Source organism: Culex pipiens, chromosome 3, assembly GCF_016801865.2.
Source record: "Culex pipiens pallens isolate TS chromosome 3, TS_CPP_V2, whole genome shotgun sequence".
Classification (NCBI taxonomy): domain Eukaryota; kingdom Metazoa; phylum Arthropoda; class Insecta; order Diptera; family Culicidae; genus Culex; species Culex pipiens.
This window is the reverse complement of record NC_068939.1, coordinates 179,103,664-179,131,365: the sequence shown is the minus strand read 5'-3', so window position 1 is coordinate 179,131,365 and position 27,702 is coordinate 179,103,664. Positions and strand designations below refer to the sequence as shown.

The 27,702-nt window shown below is 38.7% G+C and overlaps 4 protein-coding genes across 4 annotated transcripts in view; 2 read left to right on the top strand and 2 right to left on the bottom strand.

Moving 5' to 3' along the window:
* Positions 1-14,319, top strand: part of LOC120432356 (activating transcription factor 3) — a 68,827-nt gene extending 54,508 nt beyond the window's left edge. Inside the window, exons 3-4 of the mRNA XM_039597545.2 lie at positions 2,366-2,449; positions 7,061-14,319. Of these exons, the coding sequence (XP_039453479.1) occupies positions 2,366-2,449; positions 7,061-8,557 (1,581 nt within the window). The 3' untranslated portion in view covers positions 8,558-14,319. The remainder of the gene's footprint in view (positions 1-2,365; positions 2,450-7,060) is intronic.
* The window catches only part of LOC120432338 (histone-lysine N-methyltransferase ash1), a 348,037-nt gene that overhangs the window by 110,609 nt on the left and 209,726 nt on the right, over positions 1-27,702 (top strand). The gene's annotated exons all lie outside the window — the stretch shown is intronic.
* LOC120432409 (ATP-dependent DNA helicase DDX11) lies at positions 19,603-22,389 on the bottom strand. Its single transcript, XM_039597610.2, has 3 exons — positions 20,563-22,389; positions 20,303-20,500; positions 19,603-20,248 (listed from the first exon to the last, which is right to left on the bottom strand). The coding sequence occupies exons 1-3, from the start codon at positions 22,342-22,344 to the stop codon at positions 19,604-19,606; spliced, it is 2,625 nt and encodes an 874-aa protein (XP_039453544.1). The 5' UTR covers positions 22,345-22,389; the 3' UTR covers position 19,603.
* Positions 25,482-27,504, bottom strand: LOC120432372 (histone acetyltransferase Tip60). The gene is made up of 5 exons (XM_039597564.2): positions 27,357-27,504; positions 27,114-27,246; positions 26,228-27,049; positions 25,999-26,161; positions 25,482-25,937 (listed from the first exon to the last, which is right to left on the bottom strand). Exons 1-5 carry the CDS (start codon positions 27,396-27,398, stop codon positions 25,721-25,723), a joined length of 1,377 nt encoding a protein of 458 aa, XP_039453498.1. The 5' UTR covers positions 27,399-27,504; the 3' UTR covers positions 25,482-25,720.

Genomic DNA, 27,702 nt, shown 5'->3' with positions numbered 1-27,702 from the left:
TTTTTACAAATGGAATTTTGGGACCACAGATCGGAAAAAGAAATATTTCTTAACTTCATTAATATTTATAGTTTTTATGTTTGAAAAGTAATGTTAACATGGTATGTTTAACCCTCTACTGTTTAAATTTTTTTTTCGGAAATATTTATTTTTACCGTGTTCAGGAGGTCATTTTGAGCAACTTTTGTTCTACGAAAAACTTTACTTCTCTTGTTTTATGTTTTTCTTGTTTCATTTTTAGTATTTTAATTTGCATTTATCTTGATTAGTTTATGTTTGTTTTTGTTAGTATTTGGCCTATTCTACCATCTAATATAATTACATTTTGCCAATCTAATTTTTTCACGTTTCTACAGTCACTTTTTCAATTTTTTGCATGTTTTTCACATTTTCTGCTATAGAATGGCACCATCGTCATTTAAATTGCAAAAAATGCGTAGAGGAATAGTCTGGGACACTACAAAATTTACTGCATACTTCTTCATACTGAAAATATAGGAAATGTCAGTAAAAAACACAGCCAAAGTTGACCCCTAAAAAAATGACATTTTTAAAAACATTGGCAAAGTTACATAAAACAAGTTTAACTTCACACCCTGAAATTTTCTAAAATTTTAAGAGTTCTTCTTTCCAATGCTTTTTGAAGATCAAAAATCGGTTGGAAAATTGATTTTTGGCGATTTTTTAGATTGAAGCCCGTCTAAAGGCGGGGTTAGGTTGTAGAGGGTTAAAGGTAACGACGAGCCAAAAAGTCTATTGTCTGTAATTTTACCTATTTTGCCATTGCCGATGTTTAGTTAGTTTACCTCGATTTAGTTTATATGTACACAGTAAAAATTGTGTAATTTTGGAAGGTGTAGAATTTGAAGGTTTGATATTAGATCTTTTATGTTGTAATATTACCTCAATTTAGACTGAAAAAGTGACACTATACCGTAAAGGCAAATTAAAACATTTGATAAAATTACTCATTTTTCTGACATAAAAGATGAACTAATTCTCATTTGTAATAATACCATGATTATTTTTTACTGTGTAGCCTTAGAAACTTGGTCCAAAAAATGAGTTTAGATTGCTGATTTCATTATATACAAAGATAAACTTTTCTGAGCACAATGACACTTTGTGCTTAAAAAACGTATAAAATGGATTTTCAATTTCATTTTGACAATTTGTTGTATCTTTTTACGGGGCTACCGTTGATTTTTATTTTTCAAGATTTTGCATGAAAATAAAATAAAATGAGAAGAATTTGTCGTTAAGCAATACTTTTTTTATGCAAAAATGGACATAGATTTTTAAGATCCAATTATGATTTTTTACCAGTAGTTTGCATGTGTATGCCTTTATTTTACGTCATTCTTTTTCATAGCAAAACGAGAATTTTAACGTTTTGCTGCTTTGCTAATAACTGATTTGCCTAATTGGAAGACATTGCTAACAGCAAACATTCAAAATAAAACCAAGCCATTAGAAGAAGGACAGTTAGATTATCGTTTTTACGAAATTTCAAACTGAATTGAAAATTTTATGGGGCTCTGATTCAGCGTTAAAGACAGGAAGGACACCAACCGAAAAAATATTGGCAGTGAACTTATTGATATTAAAAAGTATAGACAAAAATATTTCAAATTATTTAGTTAGACAGAATAAAGCCATCAAACAATTACCTCAACCGTCAAATCTAACATTCATTCTAACGGGCGACAGTCATTCCCCCCCACACGTGTATGCGTTCACAACAATTAGTCTAAAGGGCACATGTGCCAGAGATTGGACAACTCCGATAACCGAACCCTCCTTCGCAAAGAATCACCTTGGAAGTGTCACCATAAATTACAATTATAACATCAGAGGGAGAGAGATAGAACAAAAAAATCACTTGTCCAGTCCGGCGGCACCGAACCCACCTGGCCCGACCCGACTGGCAGTGCATCAACTAATTTATCAACAATAACAACATCAACTTCGCGCGATGCTGAATCTAGTCATCAATGAAAAGTACCGCCGCCGTCACTGCGCGCAGCGTCTACTACTAACTCTGTCGTAGGAGTACACGACGGTGGAGACGCACGGTGCCCCTTCTTGTCAAGCGCGTGTACGCGACCTTCTTGCCTACTTCGTTATCGTCTGAAAACACACAAAAACAACGACCGGTAATAAATTGCGGCCGCGCCGTTGTTAAATTTTGGCTTTTTTTAACGACATTCCGTTCCGTTTTGGTGCTGATTACAAAATGGCTCCCGTGTAGAAATTCCTTCGGTGTCACCAGTCGCCACAGATCATCATCAATTTCGATGAAGTGGGGAGTAGAGTGAAAATAAAGTTGACCTAAACATTTGTTTTCTCTTTTTTTATTCTACAGGCGTCACAAGATAGTCATTCCAACAGTTCCGGATCGCCCCTGGACTCGCCCGCTGGCCATGGCCGGACACCGAGCGTACAACAGGTAATTCAGTAATTTGGATAAATTGTAATCAAAATCTAATAGAAAGAAAAGGAAATTTTGAATAAATTAAAAACAAAAGTGACACTGATTGAAAAGAAAGAAAAATTTTGAAACTGAGATTTTTATGCAAACCAAAAACTAGAAAATTGTATATCGATGAAAGGGAGCGTCCATGAACCACGTGGTTTTCAAATTGGTAACAATTGGTACAATTGAAAAAAATCACATTTCGTTTGGCGGAGACGTCTGCTGGAACTCCACAACTAAAAAGAACAACAAATTCAATTGTTGAACCCTCAGAGCTAAAAATCGCAAATGAAAAAAGTCCAACCCTCCTCATTAAACAACAAGAAACCGGCTCTCCCAAGCCGGTAAATTTCGGTAACCGGCATGAATATGAAGAAAAATTAAGAGGAAACCCTCCCAAAAAAAGCAAGAGTAGCGGGACGATGGATAATTTATTTAGCATACATATATGCGAAGCATATACGTGCCAAAAATTTGTCGAATTCAATAAAAACCACCATCGTCAAAGCGAGGTAAAGGTGCCCGTCGTTGTCGCACCCCTGTTTTGAGCTTTTTGCTTTTTTTTTTTCTTGTCGGTGGACAGGAAAATGATATTGAGTGAAGCAGGAAAGTCAAACCACAGACAATTGGACAAACTCAAAAAATATGCTGTCAACTGTGCATCAAAATTACATGAAAACAGTGGCGCCATGACAAGCACAAGCGGCAAAGCACGCAACTACGTGACTGTCATATAGTTCTTCAACTTAAAGGCGTATTAGACTGCGACAAACAAACAAACTTTTTGACAGTTTGGCAGTTTGCCTGGTTCTGTTTGTTTGCCAGCATTTGTCTGCAGAAACTTCTGCCTGCATACATTTCTAGAGTATTTTTTTTTTTTTTTTGAAAAGGACCTATAAGTTATTGTGTTTTATATGTTTATAGGACCTATTTTAAAAAAAACTCTAGATTTGGTGTTGTTTGCGAGTATTGGAAAACTGTTAAATACAAAAAACGAGTTTGTTTGTTTGTTTGCTATAGTGTGATATCTCCTTTAACTGTTTGGTCACCAGTTATCTTTGGGTAAATTGATTTATAAGAAGCAATTGCTGCCAAACTTTGAATTGAAACTCAAATCACTAAATTCGATTTTAAACCATCTTGTCTGTGGATTCCGCGTGCAAGAAAAAGAACGACCGGCTAAAAGTTGACGGATAACGACCGCGCGCCCACACGCATGCCATCTACACTCGCGGTTCCAACCAGTCAGCCCGGGATCAAATTGAGAAGACAAACATGTCGATTTGTAGCCGCTGAGTGTTATTTGTTGGACCTGATGGACTGGTGTGTACACAGCAAATAAAGTAGTAATCCAGCTGCGTGTAAAAGGCCTGGGTGTAAAATAAATTTGGCATTATTCTATGAGATTCTGTGTAATATTACACCCTGAAATATGTAGCCCATTAGTATAGGAAACCTACTTGACCGAAATGTGGAGCTCACATATACGTTTATCCTTTACACTTTTCATCGGTCTGATGGCCGAGCGGACTAAGGCGCCAGTCCTTACTGTAGGTGCTGGGTTTGAATCCCGTCGGTTGCAACTTTTTTTTGTGTTTACAAAAATTGTACATGCAGCGTGTAAAATTAAGTGTTTAGTTTGACGAAGGTGATGTGCATGCTTTTGCATGCGATTTTACCATCGGATTTTTTGCTGTGTATATGTTAAGCCAAAACGTGGATAAGGCATTGGATTAACGAAAAATCCGGAAATATTTATTGCGTTAACCTCCTCTGTGTCAAGGCTAACGTGATTTGGGCACAGACTGGTTATGATGCTCAGGCATCGCTTGCTACATGCTTGTGAAAGGGAATGCTCCATTGCATTGAAAAAGCGAAGATCTTCACGAAAAAAATATGCATCGAAACTGAGCAAGGCAACTACAAAAAAAAACAGCCATGACATGCGATTCTTTTTATTAGCACTCATTAATAATGATTCCATTCCGTTCCACGAGATGGCAACAGCGCTAAAATTTTGGTCAGTTGACACACAGCACAGGAAATGATCCTTTTCGGGTTGAATTTTGAAAGGGCTTTTTCTTTTCTTCAATGATTGATGTTTGGGCCGCATGGTGCGCTGTCGGCGTGCAGTGTTACCAAAATAATAACTTTTTAAAATGTTCAAAGCAATTTATGATTTAAAAATGAGATTTTTCAAGAACCGTCATCAGGGGTGACATTGGGTCACAAAAAAAATGCTGAAATTTGTATGATACACTTTCCCTCGAAAATAAGACAATTTCAAATATAAATATCTCAAGCTAAAAAAATAATCATGAAATTTTTTCAGCGTCTGTATTGCTTGTTTTTCTCTTGCAAATGCATCCTGGTGCACAAAAACAAGCTTGCATTTTTTCAAGATGTACAAGTTTTGAAATTACAGTCCAGACTCGATTATCCGACGGCCATGGCAAAATTTTATTTCACATAATCGAATAACACAAAAAGTTTGTCTTATTTTTTACTGTTGAGCTTATGTATGACCCCAAAACTAATCGAAAGTGATTTAGAATTTTTGAATCCCAGATGGCGGCCAAAAATGGCGGTGATGAAATTTGATGAAACGCATTTTGTAATTTAATAGGCAGTCATCTATTAAAATTTGACAAAAAATGGGTCGCAGAATTCAGATTTAATGTTAAGAGTAAAAAAATATGAAAAATATTTTTTCATGATTCGATTATCCGAAGTCCAATACAAACCTTCGGATAATCGAACTTCGGATAATCGAGACTACGGATAATAGAGTCTGGACTGTATATCTTTTAAAACATAATTTTTGACCAGTAAGTTTAAACTCAATCAAAACAAACACGCTCATGCTCTAAAGTTGCTCAAAACATCACTTTTCTCAAAAACTTAACCTCGAATTGCTACATCCAAAAACTGATTTTTGAGGGTTCGCTTTCGATATTGTACGATCAGTACCTAGCTGGACTCGGTCACTGGAAACGACCGGCGGCTCAGTGACCGACGAAATAGGCGGCGGGCCAGATGCGGGCATAAAAATGTCAAAATCTCTTCCCCCATCACTTCGTCTCACCATCCAGCTGCAGATTTGTTGACAAATAAACGGAGCACGCGGTCGCATGATGGCGGCATCGAGCCAGAATTAGGGGTGATCATGTGATTAAAAATGAAAGTTTTATCAAGAAAAATAATATTTTTTCCGACCGAATAAAAAAATTGCGAGCATGTTCAAACAATTATTCCTGATGTCGGAGAAGTGATAAAGAAGCAAAATGTTAATCCATAATTTATCTATAAATTGATTTTTTTCACTCCAACTGGGAACCCCTAGGTCTATCCACGACCGTTTCCAATGACCGTGAGAAGATGCCAGAAAATCCAGCTACGAGCTAAATCCACAATAACATCAGTCGTAGAAGCGAGGTGTAGATTACGAGATAAAATGTTATTTTATGGAAGAGAAAAGAATTCTCAAACAAAGTTCAGAAAAGTTAAATTTTCTAAAAGGCCCTTATCGTGATCCGCCCTTATTTTCAACCAAGCCAACCCACTGAGAATTTTAGGCTCGAGCCTCGACTCGATTCAGGCTTGATCTCGAGCCAGATCGACTCGAGGCTCGAGCCAAAATTCTCAGTAGGCAGGTCGAACTCGACAGGGTTCGTGCATTTTTATTTTTGTATTTTTTTATGTGGCTCAAACTTTTTGGGGGCCTTTCCCATGACCAAAGAAGCCATTTTCTGTAATGTTTTTCACTCATACAATTTTGTCAGCTGTCCATACAAAAATGCTACATGAATATTCCAAATCATCTTTTGAAGACATTTTCTGATCGCTTTGGTGTCTTCGGCAAAGTTGTAGGCATTAATGAAAAATTAGAACACGAAAAATAAATTTCCTAGTTTTTTATTTAACTTTTTTTTCAAACATTTTTTTTCTCAATATCTATATTTTTTATTTCTTGAATTTTTTCGTATGGTTTAGGGACAATATTTTATTATTTCACTAGAATTGTTTTGTCTTCAGTTTTTAATTGTAAAAAACAGGTTTTTTGATAAAGTGCACCGTTTTCAAATTTCATTTTAACTGAAAAATTCCAGCTTTTCGATTTTTTAATTCCTAAAAATATTTGTTTTCGAAAATTTGACAAAAAAAAGACCTAAGAGACATTGAAGATTGGACCTATAATTGCTAAAATACAGCGAATAAATGAAAAAGAAATAAGAAAATATAAGTTTTTAAGGTTCATCCAAACATCCTTTCTTTTTCTAGTACAAATTTCTCAGAAACAAATGGTCTTATTTTCAATGTTAAAAAATGAAACATTTGAGAAACTTTCTGATCTTTTCGAAAAAAAGACATATGAAATTTTTGAATCAACTCTAGCATTTTAAAAGGGAGTAATATTGAATGTTAGAATATTCGAAAAAGTTTTAAAAAATCTCAATTTTAGATTCATGATTTTTTGTTGATAAGTCTACCAAATTCGCGAAAATCGTGAATGTTATTTTCACTTTCAACCGCCTTCATGGCTTTAAATAAATCTTCCACTTCTTGTCCGCTTCCCTTTTCCAGACCCGCTCGCAACTGATCAAGGCCGGCGTAAAGCTGCTAATCCAGAGCAAGCGCAAGCACAGCGGCTGCGACTCCAGCGATGGGAACGAATCGACCACGAGTGGCTGTGGCGGCGGTGGCGGAGGTGGAGGCGGAAGTAGCCGGAGGAGTGCCGGAGGACCCCAGAGCAAGAAACGGCGCGACACGGACCTGGCGACGAGCGATGACGACATGGACACGCTGCGTACGACGAGTGCCTGCTCTTCGAACGGGGGACCGGGAAGTACGAGCAGTCCACGTGGGTTGACTCCGGAGGACGAGGATCGTCGGCGGCGGCGCCGGGAGCGTAACAAGATCGCTGCTACCAAGTGTCGGATGAAGAAGCGTGAACGGACTGTTAATCTGGTCAACGAGTCGGAAACGCTGGACGCGCAGAACAAGGAGCTCAAGTCGCAGGTCACGGAGCTGGAGAACCAACGGAGGAAATTGATGGAGGTGTTGCAGGCGCACAGCGGGTCTTGCGTTCACCAGAAGGGCTTCCAACCACTGCCGAGTCTGTCTACGATCACCAACAACAACTGCAAGTTTTTGAACGACCTCAACTTTTTGGATGCGAATGGTAGTGAAATCAAATACTCCGAGTGTTTGAAGGCCGCGAGTGGTGATGGACAGCAGGACAACGGGCTACCTCCAGGCTACTGCAAGCTATCGCCAACGGACACGAGCTTCGGAACCCCGAGCGATGTCATGGATGTGAACGGGTTCGCAAGTTCGCAAGCGCTGAAATCGGAGTACATTCCAAGCAATCAACAGCAGCGGACGCGCCAAAAGCCCGGACCAAAGCCACGCCAGAAGGCAGTGAAGCGTTCGGCAGCGGCGACCAGTACAACGACCACCGTAACGGAAACCTTGAGTCAGACGTCGGCAATCGTGGCGCAGCAGTCCCAGGGACCGCTGCCCAGCGCAGATTTCATCCTGAAAAATGAACTCATCGATACCAGCAGCCCTTACACAACGGTCCAGTCGGCGGACCGGTTTCTGTTCGAGAACTCCCTGGACCTGTACAACAACAATAACAACAACAACGACAGCAACACCCTGGACGGCCACCAGACCAACGACAGCGACAAGCTGACTTCGCTCGCCCTCAAGGACAACGCATCGAACGTCCTGCTGGAGTTTAGCGCAAACTTCGACGCCACCATGCTGAAGCCCGCGGACTACGGCATGCTGAACCAGCAAAGCCAGCTCGTACAAATGCAACATCATCAGCAACCGCCTTCCAACCAATGTCACCTGCAGCAGCAGCAACAGCACAACCTGATGATGAACCAGCAGCAACACCAGGTCATCAACCACCCACAACAGCAACAGCTGCTGTCCCACCAACTCATGTCCCAGGTGCCGTCCCTGTCCAACGACTTCCTGATCCTGCCCGAGCACGACGGCAGCGAGTTCACCGATCTGGACTCGGGCATCACGTCCTACACCAGCATGAACGGCAGCTGCCTGGCGTGACCGCTGCTGCTCTAGGATCTGTAGTGTGTTCGCGTCTAATATCTCTCTCTCTCGGCTTCTCGTCCTAAAACTTACGGATTGTTCGTGCTTGTGACCGATTTCCAGTGATTTTTTTTAAAAACTTCAAGTTACCGCTAATGTGTTAAGTTATTAGTCAGTGCGCGTTCTACCTTCTTGTAAAGAAGAAGATGCAGTTTATTTCAGCTTAGCTGGATTGTTGCCCCCACCCCCTCTCCCATATTTTTGTTTTTTAATCGTTCGCAATGATTGATGGTGCTCTCGTTGACTGTTCCTTTTGCGCACCAATTCCATCGTCATTTTTTAAATAAGAACCAAAATCTGCTTCCCCATCACAAAATATTGTTATTTTTCCTCTCTTCCTATAACACCTTCTCTCTCGAAATGTATGTTAAAAGTGACTGCAAAAATGTGTGTGTGCGTCCGCGTGAGCGTGTAGGAGAAAGAGAAAGGTTTTGATTTCTCATCACTGTTTTTACTTTTAAATACTACAAAGTTATACACAGTTACAGATATAGTTTAGTCGTGCAAAATGCATTCCTTTTTCGATTATAAGTTTATAGTCGCGTCACATTTAACGCATCTCGCCTCATCTTTCTCTTTCTCGTATATCACTATCGCCTCTCTCTCTCTCAAAACTATTTAACAAAACATAACACACACATCAGCATATTGTGATATTCACGTGGTCTTGTTCACCGGTGGCGCTCGTGAGGTACACCAGCACTAGGGTGTAATAAATTCGTCGATTTTCAAACGTAATCATCCTTCGACTTTCAAAAAATTCCACGCCATGACAGTACTCTTCAATTTCAATTTTTGCAGGTACTTTATAAAAATCGAAAAAGCTAAGATGAGGACGATAAGGGAAACAAAATACGCCAGAGGTTTTTTTCTCGCCGAATCTAAGCCAGAGTTCAGAATAGCTCGAAAGATCACAATTTTTAACTATGCCCGTTTGAAACATTGACATTCGATATTTCAGGAAATGTTTGCGAGCTTGTTTCTAAACAGCAAAAGCAAATTTAAAGAAGAATGACCGTGTAAGAAATTTTCTTTCAATTATCAAAATATACTTTTTTTGCGTTTAGTGTAAAAATCGCACAGCCGGTTTACTAAAATTCAATATTCTCCAAAGCACCTTGCATGCAAGTTTTGTGTAAGAAAATATTAATTTTCCAACAAAAAAAAACGTTGTCTTTCCGTTTAAACTGAACGAAACATAGCTTGGTTATTTTGGGAGAGTTGAGAAAAATATCTTACGTCTGCCTATGTGGATCAATCGGACCGCGCACTGGACTCACAATCCAGAGGTCGCCGGTTCGAATCCCGAAGCGGACGCAAAAAATTCTATGTGTTAATATAGGTATTCGGTGCCCTCTCCCCGTGCCATACCTTCACACTTAGTAGACCCGGGAGGCGGAGTCTTGTCGTAAAAAGAACGATACACGCCTGTGGATCCGTTGACGAAACCGCAAGGTTTAAGAGGGCCACATTATAAGGTGTTACGTCGATTCTGTTTTTCGAGAAAAATATCTTAAAGATTGCAGCAATCACTGTAAAAAGACTGGCTCACAAACATTACTTTATATAGAATTATTCAGTATTTCAAAAGTGCGTAAGTCAAAATTAACAGATTTGGCAAGACTTTTCTCTACAAATCTGTCATAACAAATATTTTTTCAAGATCGATCCACCTATAATGCCACACCCAAAGGAAAAATATATCTAAAAATCTGCAACAGTGGATTTGCTGCAGAAAATGTTATATTTTATTACATTTTTTGCAGCAAGCCCATAGATCATTTTTGCCCGCGTGTAAACACGTCAGCGATCTGCAGTTCTCACCAACACATATAATGATGGCGCGTCCCCGAGCAACACTCCAGAGAGAACATTATGTTTGCGCTCTGTCCCTCATCATTCATCAAGCGTCCATGGCGCGGTGGTAGCGTGTCGGATCAGCAACCTAGAAGTTGATGGTTCAATCCTCGTTCTGTTAACATTTTTTTTCTGCATTACAAACAATCTGCCGTCGGTAATGTCGATAATTTTCGGTAACGGGCAAAAATGTCATACCCCTATATCGCAAAAAATGCATGAGGACAGTTTTCATGCAGATTCTGATACTTTCATGCCGCCATGTATCACAATCATGCGGCCGCCGGTTGGGTGCAGGTCAGTGCAAAATCCGCACAAAAAATCTAAAACCTTAAATTGTTTAAAAATGCTATTTTACCGAGAGAATATTTTTATTAATACCGCAATTCCATTTGAAAAGAGCCTAAACCGAAAAAAAAGTTCTCCGATCGGGCACAAAATTTTTCGGGGGTTTCCTTAGTAAAAAAAACTAAGATCCGTATTTTTTTGTTTGGCCGTAAGGGTGACCTACACCGTGCTGGTGGTTCCAAAAACGGCCATTTTCTTCAATTTTAGCAAAAACCACATTTTCAAAGAATCATAACTCCGTGCCATTTCAACGTGAATAAATACCATTTCCATTGAAAGTTTATGACCGAGCCACGTAGCCCAGTGGTAACGCTTCCGCCTCGTAAGCGGTAGATCGGGGTTCGAATCCCGGCTCGGACCAACACAACTGGTGATCGTTTCCCTTCTGGATTCGATTGCTTAATAAAGGGAAGGTAGTGTATCGTCACAAACTTGACCTTACCAAGACACCTTAGGAAGACAACCTATGGAATGTTAACATTAACCTTAACATGTTAACATTAAGTTGAATAATAAACTATCAGTGAATCCGCTTTGTAAATGCCGGCCCCGATACTCTTCACGGGTGTTCCCCTCAGGAACAGGGAGAGATTTACTTATTGAAATTTTATGCCTCCGCAAAATTTTTTTATTTGCATTTGCATGGAGAAGAAATTTTTAATTTAAAAATTGATTGCATCAGTCGATTATACGTCCAATTTTCTTCAAAATGAGTCTAGGATCAACCCTTAAAGATTTGTTATGCCCAAAATTACGCAGTTTAAAAATTGTTTTTTCTACAGTTTTCGCGAAAAAAAAAACCAAATTTGGGTCGGGGCAAAAAAGTAAGGAGTTTTCCGATTAAGATGAAAATCGGGAGCAAGCAAGTGATTTTTCAATTATATGCTGAAATTTGGGCTAAATACTTTGTTTTCAATATCCTTTCCAGAAATATTTCGTTTTTTTTAATCGGAGCATCTTAAATTTTTGTTTACTAGGGCTCAAATCTAGAGTTTTTTTTTAATATGTCCTATAAACATATGAAAGACAATAGTTTATAGGACCTTTTCAAAAACAACTCTAGAAATGTCAAAAATGGAATCGAAACAAATGTAACAATTTTACAATATCGCTTTTTTCATGGAAACTTGCACAAAGTAAATGTCAAAAAATCACAATTTTCATGCGCCTGATTTTGGCCCCACAAAAGGTGTCGAAAACTGTTTTCGTGGATTTGGTACACCCTAATACTACAAACTTTCAAAGGATGGTCAATTCAACTGACTTTGAAGGTTAAATTCCTCGTTTTTCGGACCATACGCGACCATCGGTGAATCTGTGGCACACTCATTACCTTATAAAATTGCCATTAACGCGTCTCAAAGGAGCCGACAACCTGTTCCTCTTTGGTACTAACTACAACACAAACACACCCCTTTTTCCTTGACTTATTTATGTTATGAGGCAGAAGAGCCGACTTTAGCTATGTATTTATAACAAAAATCAAACTCATCCCTCTGTTTTTTTCATTAAGAACGATTAACCTATTAATTTACGATGACGATCATTAATAATTTTAAAACGCTTAATCCCCGCTACTCTAAAACTGCAAAGCTTACTCGTAACTCTTTTTGGAAGAAAATAAAGTTATTAGTGTATAAGGAAGGAAAGTTGCACAACAGAAGAAAAAACACACAAAAATCCAGAAAAATGTATATTATTGTCTGCTCTAAGAATAATATATGTTTAAGTGAATGTATTTTTTATAAAAACAAAAACAAAACAGAAACATTATATAGTTTAGTTAGGTTGTAGCGTTAAAGAAGGAGGCTCTCCCCAACGGAAAAAATAAGAATTTCGCGCAAAGACACGTTTAACGCTATAGTTCCAGTCGGATTTGTTTGCTAAAATGGATTGTTAAAAGACGCTTTAATCTGCACAACAGTTTTGTTATTTTTCCGTTCGTTGGAGATCCTCGTCCGAGCCGATCGTGCGCTGGAAGACACAAACGCCCCAAAATATGACCAATTAAAATGCAATCAAGCTTAACTGGTGTGACTTTGATGGATGGCTTAAAGATATTGATGGAAGTATAAACTATTTATTAAAGAAAATCGCATAACAATCAGAGCAACACACAAAAACGAGACTATTTACAAAGAATCTTCAAAAAGTTGCGTGAAATCGTGGTCCTTGAACCTCGGTACAACAATCATTGTGGGCGATAATCCGACAAACATGGTTTCAGATGTCGTCTTGAGAGAAGCAATTAATTATTCTTTTCAAAAATGGTCACAAATAATACTTCTTTTTCCCATTGCATTGTAACAAACCTAGTCAGAGAGTAGCATTGACCATCGCGCAAGACAAATCAAAATTACGCGCATGTTGACAATCCATTATCGCCCACTCAACTCCACAGCCAAGTGCAGAAAAAAAAACATTTAATTCACCCCACAAAACAATGACAAAGTACGGAACATTGCACTAAGCGCGCCGCACGCTCGCATGACGGACGAACAAAATAAAGAAAAAAAAATACAGATAAAATGCCTTCCTATTTTCATTAATAGGTTAAGATGCATGTTAGAAAAACCAACCAAGTTATTCCTTATACACGTATACTGTTAGATATTTGAAGCATCACAGCTTGATCGAAAATCGAAGCCTTAATATTAGAAGAAACAAATGTTGTAGAGCTTGACCAAAATTTCAAACGACATTAGAAGCCTATTTAAAAAATATACAAAGAAAAAAAATGTTGTAGGACACCCTCTAAAGAGAACGGACCAACCCTGCAGAACAAATATTAGTTCCATTTTGCCTGCGCGCCAAAAAGGAGATTTTGAATATTTGCCTCGATGTGGTTGATTTGGTTCTTTTCGTAAATTCCATGATTTACACAAACAAGCAAAAAAACTAAAACTTAGACAGCGTGTTATCACAGTGCCATCTAACTGAGCAGGCGGATGAACTTTTAGGTCAAAAGTCAACGGCTGCTCGATCAATCGCAATTTGATTGGCGGAAGAGTCCCCAAAGCATGGACCAACGGCTTTCAAATTCAGCTTTTAACTTATAAAACGAGAAAAAAAAACCAGACAACTCTACTTTGTACCTGTGTCGCGGCGTCGTCTTCTTCACACAAACAAACATACACAAAAAAACACACAGACAACTAGACCAATGAATGACACTTTTACAACCTCTTCGTTTAGCTTTAAAGAAATACAAACTAAACATCGACCTGCAAAAAAACGCCGTTTTAAGAAAAAATCAAAAAAACCTCGATGGGCCTTACTTTGCTAGCATTTTTTGTTCTTTTTCGGCAATAATTCTTACCAATTCTAATCGAGTTAAAGCTACGTGCGAAGCTAGATTTTATATTTAAAACAGGTAGGAACGCTGAAGAAGTGATGCGAGCAAAATCAATCTGCTGAAAAGTGCTATATTTACCACTAATCAAATCGATATTGTTGTAAGAATTCAGAAACAAAAAGTGCATTTGCCAGGCGGATGCAAGTGAAGAAGCAAACTCTTGTTAGAAAAAAAAGTATCCGCTGTAATGAGTAGCGAGAAAAGATGGTCTTTAAAATCGAAAATAAACAACTAAGAAACCGAACAATTGAGTTGATAACTTTATCCGAAAATATTCCGTTCCATATCCAGTCCTAAGCCGACTCCCAAAAGCTGAGTTCCATGCTGTGTGTATGCTTCCAATCCAATATCCGCAGGCCGGCAACGAAGTTATGAGAAAAAATATTTTTTTTTTGTAATGCCCATATTTTTCCGAAAATTTTAATTTTTTCGTGTGAGCAACTTTTAATCTATCTTTACTTTTCTTGTTTCATTTTTAGTATTATTATTTGCATTTATCTTGTTTAGTTTATGTTTGTTTCTGACAGTATTTGGCTTTTTCTACCACCTCCTATCATTACCATTAGACTAGTTTTTTCGTGTTTTTACAGCCATTTTTTAAATTTTTTGCTTGTTTTTCACTTTATCTACTATAAAATGATACCATTATCATTTCAAATATAGAAAATGCGTAGAAGCATAGACTGTTCAATTATTACTTCATACTTATTTTTACATCAAATATAGATAATGTTAGTGAAAAACACAGCTAAAGTTGACCCCAGAAAAAAATACTTTTAAAACATTGACAAAGTCACATAAAACAATTTACTAAAATTTTAAGAGTTCTTCTTTCTCATGCTTTTTAAAGATCAAAAATTGGTTGAAAATGGAATTCGCCAAAATCCTGAAAAAAAAAACGGGATAAAGTCTGGAATTTGTGATTTTTTATCAAAAAGTCAAGAATTTCAAGCTTTCTTGTTTTAAAATTATTTTCTAACTCTTAAATAATTTTGTCATATTTTGTACAATTTCAAATTAAATTCCTCCATTTCTTCTTCAGTAACTCACATAAAGTTTAAGATTTCTTTCACAATTTCAATCTATTTCAGAATGAAAAGACCATTTAAGACATAGCAAGTAGTGAGTAATTTACTGTAGATTATGCTAGATTTCGGAAAACTTAAATATCGTATAAAATCCAATCGTTGTTCGTTCTGCATGAAAAAATTGAAAAACTTTTTTACGCTTTGTAAACATGAAAAAAATATAGAAAAAGTAATTAAAATAAATTTTGAGTTAAGTTATTGCAAATATGTTTAAAGAATTCGTCTCTTCGAACATTTCGTATAAAGTAAGTTGTACAACATGGAATCTTATCAATCTGAATTTTTTATTGAAAAAAAATATAAAACAGTTAATTACTGTCAACTGGATACATCAGCATTGATTAATAAAAATCAATATCAAAATTTACAAAATTCAGAATGGAACCTAATTTTTTAAGCGATTTCCTAGATATTTTCTAAATTCTTTGAAGTCATGAAAGAGCGCTTACTTGATTTACATAAAATAAACTTAGGAATAAAAAGTTATATTCAGTTATCTTAAACTATTTGCCATTTCCAGTTGAAACGAAGTATCAAAAACTATACGTTTGCCAGTTTTAAAAATTAACATAAGTATTTTTATGTTTTCGGTTGTTTTTCAAACACTATTATTTGTTTATGTTTCTACTCTGAATCAAAATGATCAGTGCTACCACTTTGAAAGTATTTTTTAGGAGTTTGTTGTTGAGTTTCTTTTTTTTACAAAAATTGTAAATGGTAAGATTTTTTTAAATTTGTTAACATTTTTTTCGATGGTTGATATTAACTTTTTTTATAAAGAGTTTGTTTTTTTTCTTCTTCTTTTTATTTAGATAAGAAATGCCTATTTTTTGAGTTAATGGACAAGTCGGGAAAAAGTCTGGAAAGTGAAAATGTGATTTGACTGGTCACCCTGATTGCCCTTCACATGTTTATGTGAAGTTCGCGGCTTTGCGTTAAATTCAGAATAGACATTTTTATGATTTTAGTAAAAAAAGGTGTTAATCAATTAGGCAGATTAAACACTCGCTCCTAACTCCATCCAATTTGCTGATTTCCACTATTTAAACAACTTATTATGTAAAACTTTAGCTAGGAACTTGTTAACTTTCTGCTGAGTTACCTATCGATCGATTTCAGTTGAAAAGCTTTTTCTGAGCATTTTTGAACGCCAAAGTGCTGATATGCCAACATTAGAGGCACGGTGGAATTACATGTTATTCTCCTAAATGTTGGTTTTAAATTTGGATTGAAGTTACTCACCGTTAAAATGCTTCGAGATTGATTAAACAGCACTGCATTTTGAACTTTCGTTTCCTTGACCTTTCGTTTCAAGTAAAATTTTCAATTAGAACTGCAAACTTTTAACTACAACTCCAGACTTTTTTTTGAAAAGGTCCTACAAGCTATTGAGCAATTCTCTACCAAAACCGGAAATGGATTTTATTTGTATTTTTTGATTTGGCTCAAACTTTGTGGGGGCCTTCCCTATGACCTAAGAAGCCATTTTGCATCATTAGTTTGTCCATATAAATTTCCATACAAATTTGGCAGCTGTTCATACAAAAATGGTACGTAAATATTCGAAAATCTGTAACTTTTGAAGGAATTTTTTGATCAATTTGGTGTCTTCGGCAAAGTTGTAGGTATTGTTAAGGACTATTTAGAAAAAAATAGGTACACGGAAAAAAAAATTTCCCGATTTTTTTATTAACTTTTTTTTCACAAAAACTCAAATTCCCAAAATACGTATTTTTTGATTTTCGAGATTTTTTGATATGTTTTAGGGGACAAAAATCCGCAACTTTTGAGCTATAGAGAAACATGGTCAAAAAATCTGCCGCCGAGTTATGATTTTTTGAAAAACTGGTGATTTTTGGAAAAAATCGAAATTTCATACATAAAATTTTTTTGACCTCATTTTTTTATGCAAAATTGAATTTGCAATCGAAAAGTACTTTACAGATTTTTTGATAAAGGGCTCCGTTTTCAAGATATAGCCACCGAAAGTTTGATTTTAGCGAAATATTTGCAGTTTTTCAATTTTTAAAAATAGTGACCATGAGTGACCATTTCTAAAAATATTTTTTTTTGAAAAGTTCAGAAAATTTGCTATAAAATTGTCTAAGAGACATTGAAGATTGGACCTCTGGTTGCTGAGATACAGCGGCTTAAAGAAAAAGAAACACAAAAATTGAAGTTTTCTAAGTCTCACCCAAACAGCCCACCATTTTCTAATGACGATATCTCAGCAATTAATGGTCCGATTTTCAATGTTAATACATGAAACATTCGTAAAATTTTCCGATCTTTTCGAAAAAAATATTTTGAAAAAAAATAAATCAATACTAGCATTTTTAATGGGCATAATATTGAAAGTTTGGCCCTTTTAAAATGTTAGTCTTGATTTAATTTTTTTCAAAATATTTTTTTCGAAAAGATCGGAAAATTTCACGAATGTTTCATGTATTAACATTGAAAATCGGACCATTAATTGCTGAGATATCGTCATTAGAGAATGGTGGGCTGTTTGGGTGAGACTTAGAAAACTTCAATTTTCGTGTTTCTTTTTCTTTAAGCCGCTGTATCTCAGCAACCAGAGGTCCAATCTTCAATGTCTCTTAGACAATTTTATAGCAAATTTTCTGAACTTTTCAAAAAAAATATTTTTAGAAATGGTCACTCATGGTCACTATTTTTAAAAATTGAAAAACTGCAAATATTTCGCTAAAATCAAACTTTCGGTGGCTATATCTTGAAAACGGAGCCCTTTATCAAAAAATCTGTAAAGTACTTTTCGATTGCAAATTCAATTTTGCATAAAAAAATGAGGTCAAAAAAATTTTATGTATGAAATTTCGATTTTTTCCAAAAATCACCAGTTTTTCAAAAAATCATAACTCGGCGGCAGATTTTTTGACCATGTTTCTCTATAGCTCAAAAGTTGCGGATTTTTGTCCCCTAAAACATATCAAAAAATCTCGAAAATCAAAAAATACGTATTTTGGGAATTTGAGTTTTTGTGAAAAAAAAGTTAATAAAAAAATCGGGAAATTTTTTTTTCCGTGTACCTATTTTTTTCTAAATAGTCCTTAACAATACCTACAACTTTGCCGAAGACACCAAATTGATCAAAAAATTCCTTCAAAAGTTACAGATTTTCGAATATTTACGTACCATTTTTGTATGAACAGCTGCCAAATTTGTATGGAAATTTATATGGACAAACTAATGATGCAAAATGGCTTCTTAGGTCATAGGGAAGGCCCCCACAAAGTTTGAGCCAAATCAAAAAATACAAAAAATAAAAATGGTCGAAATCGGCCGGTTTTGTAGAGAATTGCTCTATTGTCTTTCATATGTTTATAGGACCTAATCAAAAAAAAGTCGAGAACTTTCTTATTCTCGACACTTTCAGGCTTTTCACTCAGGGATGCCACATTTGAAGATTTTCGAGCACAGGCTCAAACGTATTGTTTTGCCATGTTATTCGATGATTTTTAATTAAATGAATTACTCACGAAAAAGATAACAATGTTTTGCTTCTTTTGCCAAAAACTGATCTGTAAAATATTATTTTGCCATCAAGTTAAACTCATTTGCGTTTTTGTGATGTGCCCGAAAATCTTCAAAATCTGGCATGCCTGTGTTCACTAGCATTTAACTATTCGGATTATTCGACACTTTTTATAGCAAAATTTTCATAGAACCATGGAGCTCCCTCGTGGGAGTTGAATAAAAAATTAATGCAAAATTATTCTTGATTTATTTTTTCAAATTTCTGAAGCACAACTGTGGCGCAAAATCTCTCCTTTCCAGTTTCTTTTCTCCATTTTTTTTTTTTTTTCAAAACGCCTACCGATAGGCAACCGAATGCAATTTCTCTTTGTTTCCTTCTCCCAAAGCTCATCCACAGGTGGCACTGTTTTTTTGTTCTGCTGCCACAGTTGATTTCTGTTGCCAGTGCTTTCTTGTAGCCAACACTCAAACCATGCTTCCACAGTTGGTGACGTCATTTTTGTTGACAGTTCAAAGCTGGAGCGTTCGTTTTGGCGCCAAAAAATAGTTTAGATTGGTGCGGGACGCGAGTCGGTTCAGTGATTTTAATTCTGCACTTTTTGTAATGTTTAATGTGAATACTGTGAAAAATTACGTATTTCTGCCTGTTTATATCAACCCATTTCCTCAATTGAAATATTCGCGTGTGTTTCGAACGATGACGATCGGTGCGACGGCGTGCAAAGTGATTTCAAGTGCCGGAAGTGATGTGGTTCTGCAACTTTAACAAGAATCTGGTTCGAAACCAGCCCAATGCCATCTCAACGGTGTAAATAAGGTAAGTGGATCAAAAGTCGTATTTTTCAAGAAAAGTCACTTTTATTTATTAATCGCATCGTGATTTGCCTTTCCCTTGAAAAACTTCACCAAACTTCCGTGCGCTTGCCCGTACCGCTCGGTGCACTGCAGCCCATCCGAAATCCACACCGGAAGCTTCTTCCGTATCCGTTCGCTGGTCCCATACCTCGCATCCAGCAGCACCACACTCGCGTAATCCCGGATGTGTCTGACAGCCCGTCCAATGCACTGATTGACCGCCTTCATGCACAGATTCTCGTAGTATTCGTTCCCGGCCGGCGGCTTTAGCGTCCGATCCAGGTACCGCATCCGCTCGGCCAGTTCCGGGCTGGTTCGATTCGGGTAGGGAAGCCCTACCACGACCACGCACCGTCCGAGCTCGTCGGCAAAGTTCAGTCCCTCGCTTAGCTTTCCTCCGACGACGCTCAACATGAGGGCACCGGCACGGCGGGCCGCTTGCGCGTACTCGGCCAGGATGCTGTCCACGTTTGTGGTTCCGCGGGGCTCACGGAAGACGCGCTTGCGCTCGGCGATGCGATCGAGGCGACCGTTCGTCTGGATGGTGGCGTAGAATTGATCCAAATAGTCGTACGAGGCGAAGAAGCAAACGATTCCGTGCGGGACGACTTGGCACAGGTTGGCGAGGACCGAGGTTAGCTCGTTTAGCTGCAAAATTGGGAATTTGAAATTGGGGTATCGAAGGAGCTTTAAATTGCTTACCTGCTCCTTGTTCTGTCGATTAGCGTAATTGAAGAGAAGTTCCTTTCCGGATGGACCTTTGCCGATGGCCAACGGGAGGACGGCGTCAGCCGGGACAACGTGTCGGTAGCTCCGTATCTGCACTCGTTCGGCGCAATCCTTGAAAAGTTGCTCAGTGAGTTCGTCTATGGGATGCATGGTTCCACCGGCCAGAATGATCTTAAATTGAAAAATTACAAACTTGAATTGTAGTTCATGGAAAGACGAAACTCGCAACTTACCGAACGACAGCTGCTGAGAATGTCCCCGAATCTCGCCCCCGGATTCAGTAGCAGATACTTCATGCTCGCCCGCTTCGGATCGGTCCCATTGTAGGTGAGCAAAACTCGTCCATCGTCGAAGCTCTCCGCAAGACTCTCGATAAAGGCCAACAGCGGACGAATCGCGTTCACGACCGGTTCCCTTTTCACCTCAGGATTTTGATTCTCGCTCTCGTCAGCTTCACGCTCAGCCGGCTTTTTCTTGCCCTTATCAGCGGCAACCTTTTCCAGCTGCTTCAGGAAGCTCTTCAGCGCAACCGACTTATTCTCCTGCGGAGCAGGCCGCTTCTTCTCGCCCGCCAACAGGACAGACTGCGGAACGGACTGCGCAAAGCCGTGCACCTTTTGCGCGATGCGACTCTTCTCCGCAAACTGAACTATCTCCTGCAGGTTGAGGTTGAAGAAGTCCCCCTCGGTCATCAATTCGTGCGTTTGAATCATTCTAGAATCCGTCCCCGGCGCGACCTCCAACATTTTGCACAGTCTGGTGGCGATGAACAATAGCTGGTTGATCTTGAGCAGGTTCTTTGTCGAGAATCGTTGAAAGTACTGCTTTTTGTACGCGGTCAGCTGCAGCCGAGCCTGCTGCAAGCACTCCAACGACACCTCCTGGCTGTGGATGCTCGAAATCGTGTCCAGCAAGTTGTGCGCCTCATCGATGATGATGACGGCGTTTTTGATATCGAGTCCCGTTTGCTCGCGAGTTTTCCGGTGGAGCAGATTTTGGTACGGAACCATCAGCAGCTGCGTGTCACCGACTGCGGCACGTGAGGCGTAGTACGGACAAGCTTTTTCCTGCTTCGCAAAGCTGACAAGTTCTTCGATGTCTTGCACCTCGAAGAGGGAGTTATTTTTTAGCTCCTCAATCGCCTCCCGATTGTAAAAGGGACATTTTTGAGCTGAAGAACCAACCTTCCGTTTCTTGCTGACATTCCCGTCCTCATCCTTACAGGTGGCCTTACCAGAGTTCTTCTGCATTTCCAAGCAGCGCTCGTTAACTAATGTGTTAGACTTAAGCTTCCTAACTTCTTGATTGATGCAAAGGTTCTGTCTCGAAGCAATCATCGTCAGTCTTATCTGCTTGCCAAACTCTGTCCTGCGAACCTCGTTCACCACCTGACTCAGCTGGGAATGCGTCCTAGAGCAAAATATCACCTGCACCGGTTGATACCTCAACCGGTCTTCTTCCTCGGCTGCCACATCCTGATCGTCATCCGATTCCTCCACCAAAAAATCATCGTTACCATTTTCAACATCAACTTTACCATCACTTTCCAGCAAGTTCTCCGCAGTTTTCTTCCTGAACCGTTTCTTAAACTCAACCCGCTTCTCCCTCAGCTCATCCAACCGCTTATAATACTCGTCCCTCAAATCCTTGACCCCCCTCAACTCCCCCAGCTGCTTCTTAATCCCAATCGTCTCAAACTGCCCACTAATCCAATCCACCGCCCCAGCCGTCTCCCGCTCCAACCGACCAATCTCACCCCGCAACGCCTCAATCCGCTCGGCCAACTCTCGCTCCACCAGCGCCTCGTGGTCCCGCAGCCAGCTCAGCACGCCACAGGTTAGCGTAAGGCTCTTGCCGGTCCCGGTGGGGCTTTCGAAGATCCCTACCTGGCCACGTTCGACGACCGTGTACAGTGACCGCATCAGGTCCAGCTGGATGTCGTACGGGGGGAAGGGAAAACTGAACTGCGAGCCGCTTTCCGGTGCCACGAGCGCGGTCTCCGGGCGGAACGACATCGTTGGGAATCGATTTGCTGTTGCTGGAGTTGAACTTTGTTTTGATTCAATTTGCGCCAAACATGGGTTGGGGGAGTGGACAGTGGCCGATGTTTGCATCAACTTAAATTCGAGCAGTTCGAACAGATTTACACGGTGAATCTTGAATGTTCATTTATATTTTCTGGATTTAGAATCGAATGTTCTCGAATAATGGAGCATTTCCATTCGAGCAGTTTTTGCTTTTTTCTACAATGTATTCCTTATGGGAGAACTGTCATTTCTACCACTCGAATCGGGTGCTCCATTTAAAATTAAATTCTTGACTTTTTTTTGATAAGGTCCTATAAACAAATGTAAACATTGAGTGTATCCCTTTCACACCTTATGTCAAAGTCCATCGGAGTAAGCGGAATTTCATAAAAAATCAAAACATTTTTAAACTAGCCCAAACATGCTAAATATGATTGTCAATGCTGAAAAGGGCATTTTATTTCCCTGGAGATGGAGCCACACGTTGCCGTCGTTTCAGAGCTTTTATCCAAGATGGTTCCGATGTTGATATATATCACACATTTATTTTATATTTATATACTTGTGTTGATAGAAATCACAGCTTTTATAATATGTAAAATTGCAAGATATTGAAATTTTTTATTTGAATCTCAATATTCTTGTTCGTAACATCTGTTAGGAACAGGTTTAAATCTGTTTGATAATGGGGAGGAATAGTTAGTTGTTTTTGTAACTTTTTTTAGGTTGTTTTATAATTCAAGACTCCAGTTATGTGTAAGCCAGTTTAGTAATGCTATCAAAATCACTGATTTCAATTGAAGTGGTACACTACCAATTTTGAGTTGTCAAAAAATCCATAGAGTCTCGATCAATCAATAATGAAATGATATCGGACAAAATTCGTTAATCTGTTGAACTAACGGTTTTCGGATTATGGTTGTATCGACCATTGTTGCGAATCGAGGATCTACTGGAGGTTTGACGATCAAATGGAGCCTAACATTTCAAAGGGACACATGGGATTTGTAAACAGGAGTGTGTCTCCTTCACTCAAATGGCAGTTTACATAAGGTATGATAGGGATACGCTCCTGTTTGCAAAGCTTGTGTGTCCTAATAAAATGGGAGGCACGAAATAGTCGTCTTAACGACGAGTGTTCAACTTGTAAAATATGAACAGTTAATTTATGGTTATTGGTTTTGAGGCGGCAAGACAGGTTTAAAAACTAGGTATAAGAATGTTTGGCTTTGTAATTAAAATTTCGGGGATTTGAGATTCAAGTTACTTTCGGACAGTTTAGTTGAGGTTGTTGATTCAAGTTAGTTAGCTTTCCTGAAATGAATAATTGGGCATAAATGTTTAGTTAAATTGGTCAAAGTGTACTATTTCATTGGCAGATCTGCTTATAGTTGTTATGTACGACAAGACTACTGACGGACGCGACAGAACGGGGGCCAGAATAAAGGCTTCAAGATTTATGTTCCCTTGACAAGTTAATTTTCATCTTTTGTTTTCCAGTAAATTTATTTGATTTCCTTTAGATTTGAAATACAATATAGGTTCCCTTTGTATAAATCTCAAATTAGTTTTTGATTGAATCAAAATTTCATATTTCCTTTATTCAGTTTTAAAGTTAGATTAACGTAACTGCTCAAGTCATCCAAGTTCTTACTACTCACACCTACACTAATTTTCTTTCACCTTCCCCCTCCTGATCCCCTATATCTTCCGGTGGTGTTCATTTTGTATGCAATACTAGTTCGGCCACTACCCTTTTTTCCACAAGAAACCGGACTTGGACTGACTTGAGGCCGCGTCCCCCACCTTGCTCCGTAAAACGAAAACGAAAACGAAACGAACAAATTAAAAAAAAACAAAAATTTTAAAAAACGTTAAAAAAATGATACACTCAAACCCCGATGGTTTGACACCAACTGTTGTCTAACGAACGGGTCACTTTTTAGTTTGACACCCCTTTTACACGGAGCTCACATTCACTACCAATCGTTTGTTTAGATAGTGTGCGTGAGCGCCGTGTAAAAAGTGACAGTTCGTCACTTTTTAGTTTGACTCAACGAAAAAAGTGACCAACCACCGGGGAATTGAGTGCAGTTTAAAAATTTATTTTTTTATTTTTTTTAAATTACAAAATAATTTAAAAACTAAAAAAAAAATTAAAATATAAAAACAAATTCCAACAATTTCAAATATAAATTAGGTTTAAAAAAATGTCAAAGAATTTCAAAGGTTTCAAAAAATCTAAAACATTTAAAAGCTTAAAACAATTTGAAAATGTAAAAAATATATGTTTTGTTCTAAAATTAAAAATTAAACGAAAATATCATTTAAGAAATGTAAATTAACTTTCTGATTTAAATTTTTTCATGTTTTACAATTTTAAAAGTCATTTTTTTTAATATTTAAAATTTCGGGATTTTTTTTAAATTTTTAAATTCATAAATTTTTTAAAAATTCTTTAATTTTTTGAAATTTTAAGTTAGTTGACATTTTTGATTATTTCAATTTTTTAATTTACGGAAAAGCGGTCATCCATAAACCACAGAAAATTATATGCACAATTATCTACGAGGGGATGGCCTGAAATTAAAAAAAAAACTTTCGCTTGTTTGTTTGACACTGTTTTAGTTGGTTGGTCAAAGTAAAACTAAAAAGTGCGAACTGTAATTTTTTACACGGCGCTCACGCACACTATCATAACAAACGTTAGATAGAAGGCTTTCTAGTCAGAAATTTACCAACACATTCAAAGTATGTTTACATTACAGCTGGACGTTTGTTTGCATCAGGTTTCCTATCTCTTCCTCGCAAAAGTTTTTTTGTCAGGCGACTTCTGGCTGGTTTTTTTGACTGACCGCCCGATATGTCAGCCAACATACTTTGCAGAGCTGTGACAGCTCGAGCTCGATCATTGTTTGCATCAGGACACTGTGACGAGAAGTTCGTCATTTTTGGGTTAAATTATATTTTTTTCACTGGGCCTAGAAAGCCTTAGTGTGTGTGAACTCCGTGTAAAAGGGGTTTCAAACCACCGGGGTCTGAGTGTAAATATTTCATCGATCCGTAAAGCTGAGAATATTCATGGAATGCGACATTATTTTGAAATTAAAATGAACATAAGAGAATTTCGCATTAAATTATTCAATTTATTATCTAATCATTAAGTGTAGTAAGGGTAAATCTTGACGCAGAGCAGCATTTCGTCGCCCAGCTCTTCCGTAAAACCTGCTCACGTTTGTTAGGATGGGAACACTTCTCACTAAAGTCAAATACAATTGTAAGAGATATTAATGAAGGGGGGATGGATATTTACGCGCTTTTGGATCTCGTTTGTAGCAAATCTAATGGAGGGGAAGACGAATTTCTACCACTTGGAACGCTTGGACCAGTCCTTGGGAGTCCAGTGGAGACATTTTGAATCGATGCGGATCTTTCGTTTCTCCATCGCTTTCCGGTGCTGATCGATTGTTTCTTTATTTATGCAGATTATGTACTGGCCCTTATAGTAGTTTATCAAGTTTAGGATCTGCAACGTTGAAATTACATCCTCCTTCTTGATGCTGGTCAACTCGCAAATTTCACTAAAATCAAAAGCAAAGCGATTAGTAAAGGTTAGAACTTCTCAATTCTCAGCAATTTTACTTGATTGTTATCTGCGGTTTCTCGTTGTCGCCGGTCGGTTTTGCAAGAATCAGAATTTCCAGAATTGTTTGCGCCCAGTAGCTTCGATATGAAAGCAGTCCCAAATCGGATAGCGGTTTTTCGGGGGATCCAGTTTTGCCTTCGAATTTGGATAATTCATAACCTAGGATGGAAGTAATGCAACATTCTAAATGAAATAGACAACGAAAAGCTACGCCAAGCCACTCACTAAACTCGATCAACAGTTTGCCGTAGCCTTTGCGCTGGTACGGCGGCATCGTCAGAATACACGCCACGTTGTAATCTTCCGTGCTTTCCTTCTCCTTGGAAAAATAGCCCACAATGTGGAAACCCCGCGAGTCGAACTCCGTCATCACGTAGAACAGGAACGGATCGGTGTCGTAGTAGAGCGTTTTATGGTCCAGGAACAGCTTCGCCAGCAGACACAGGTTCTGCGCGTAGCTCTTGTTCTTGCGCCCGTCAATCTCGAAAAAACTGATCGTTTGCTTGCGGTAGATTTCGTTGCCCGGCGGATGTCGCAGGTTGCACTTTTTGATGTGCCTTTCGAGGCATTTTCGACTCTTGCGATACTTGAGGCAGAACTCGCAGATGTAGATGCAGGTCATGGTGCACATTTCTTGGGGGTAGGGCGCAAAGTACCACGGCTTGATGCGGTGCTGACCAAGCTCAATCAGTTGAACGTTTTTCATTCGTGTCACAACGTCGTCGTGACCGTGCGTCACCATACTTCCGGACTGTCGGGGCGTCGGCGTCGTCGGAACTTCCTGCGAGTCTTCGTTCTCTGTGGAGGTGGCCTTTCGTTTGCGGTTGATTTTCTTCTGTAAGGCGGCCGCCAACACCGCACTGCCGTTAACAATGTCCGGCGAATGGATTGGACTTGCCGGCCGGGAACGTTCCCCGATGGGCGGTATCCGCTTTGGTGTTGTAACGCCAGTGTTCTGACCCGTCGTGAGGCCATCCTTCCGCGGGAATTGTACCTTCCGAGTGTCCAAATACTCCTCCATGACCCACTCGTCCAACCGTTTGTTGACTAAAAAAAATAACTCAACTCAATCATCTTCACCCAAATAAATTCCCCCAAACTCAATACTCACAGTCCACGTAGTGCACATAGTACCAGGTGTTACCGTCCTCGGCCTGCTCTTTGATGCTGATAATCTCCGCCAGTGGCCAATCGTTGGTTCCGGTCATTCGAACCGGCAGACGACATCCTTCAGACAGCGAAGCCTAAGCGAGAGAAGAGAGCATTGAAAATGCCGCCAAAAAGAATTGCACTTTTTCGTTGCCCGACGTCCCCACGCCACCGACCATGACTTGAAACCCGTTCCGGAACTTACCGTCGATTCACAGATTGACTGCACGGCCTCGTCCACGTCCATTTGAGGGCAAATTTCGGCAAAAATTTGGAACAATTTTGGTTGTTGTTTTGTTTCTTGCTTGTTTTGATGCTTTTCTGGCGTGACGTTTGACAGATGCAGTAGCGGCTTCGTGTTGGGGGCCTCAAAAATCGAGCAGATTTCGATTCGAGCAGTGTTAACACGCTTAAAATGGTTAACCACAAATTCTTTTGAAAATTGGATAAACATACGAAAAAGAAATCGATTTGGTGGGTCATTCAAAAACCACGATAAGTTAAGCATTTCGAACAGTATTAAAATTTTGGAGATCTAAGACTGTCTGCAG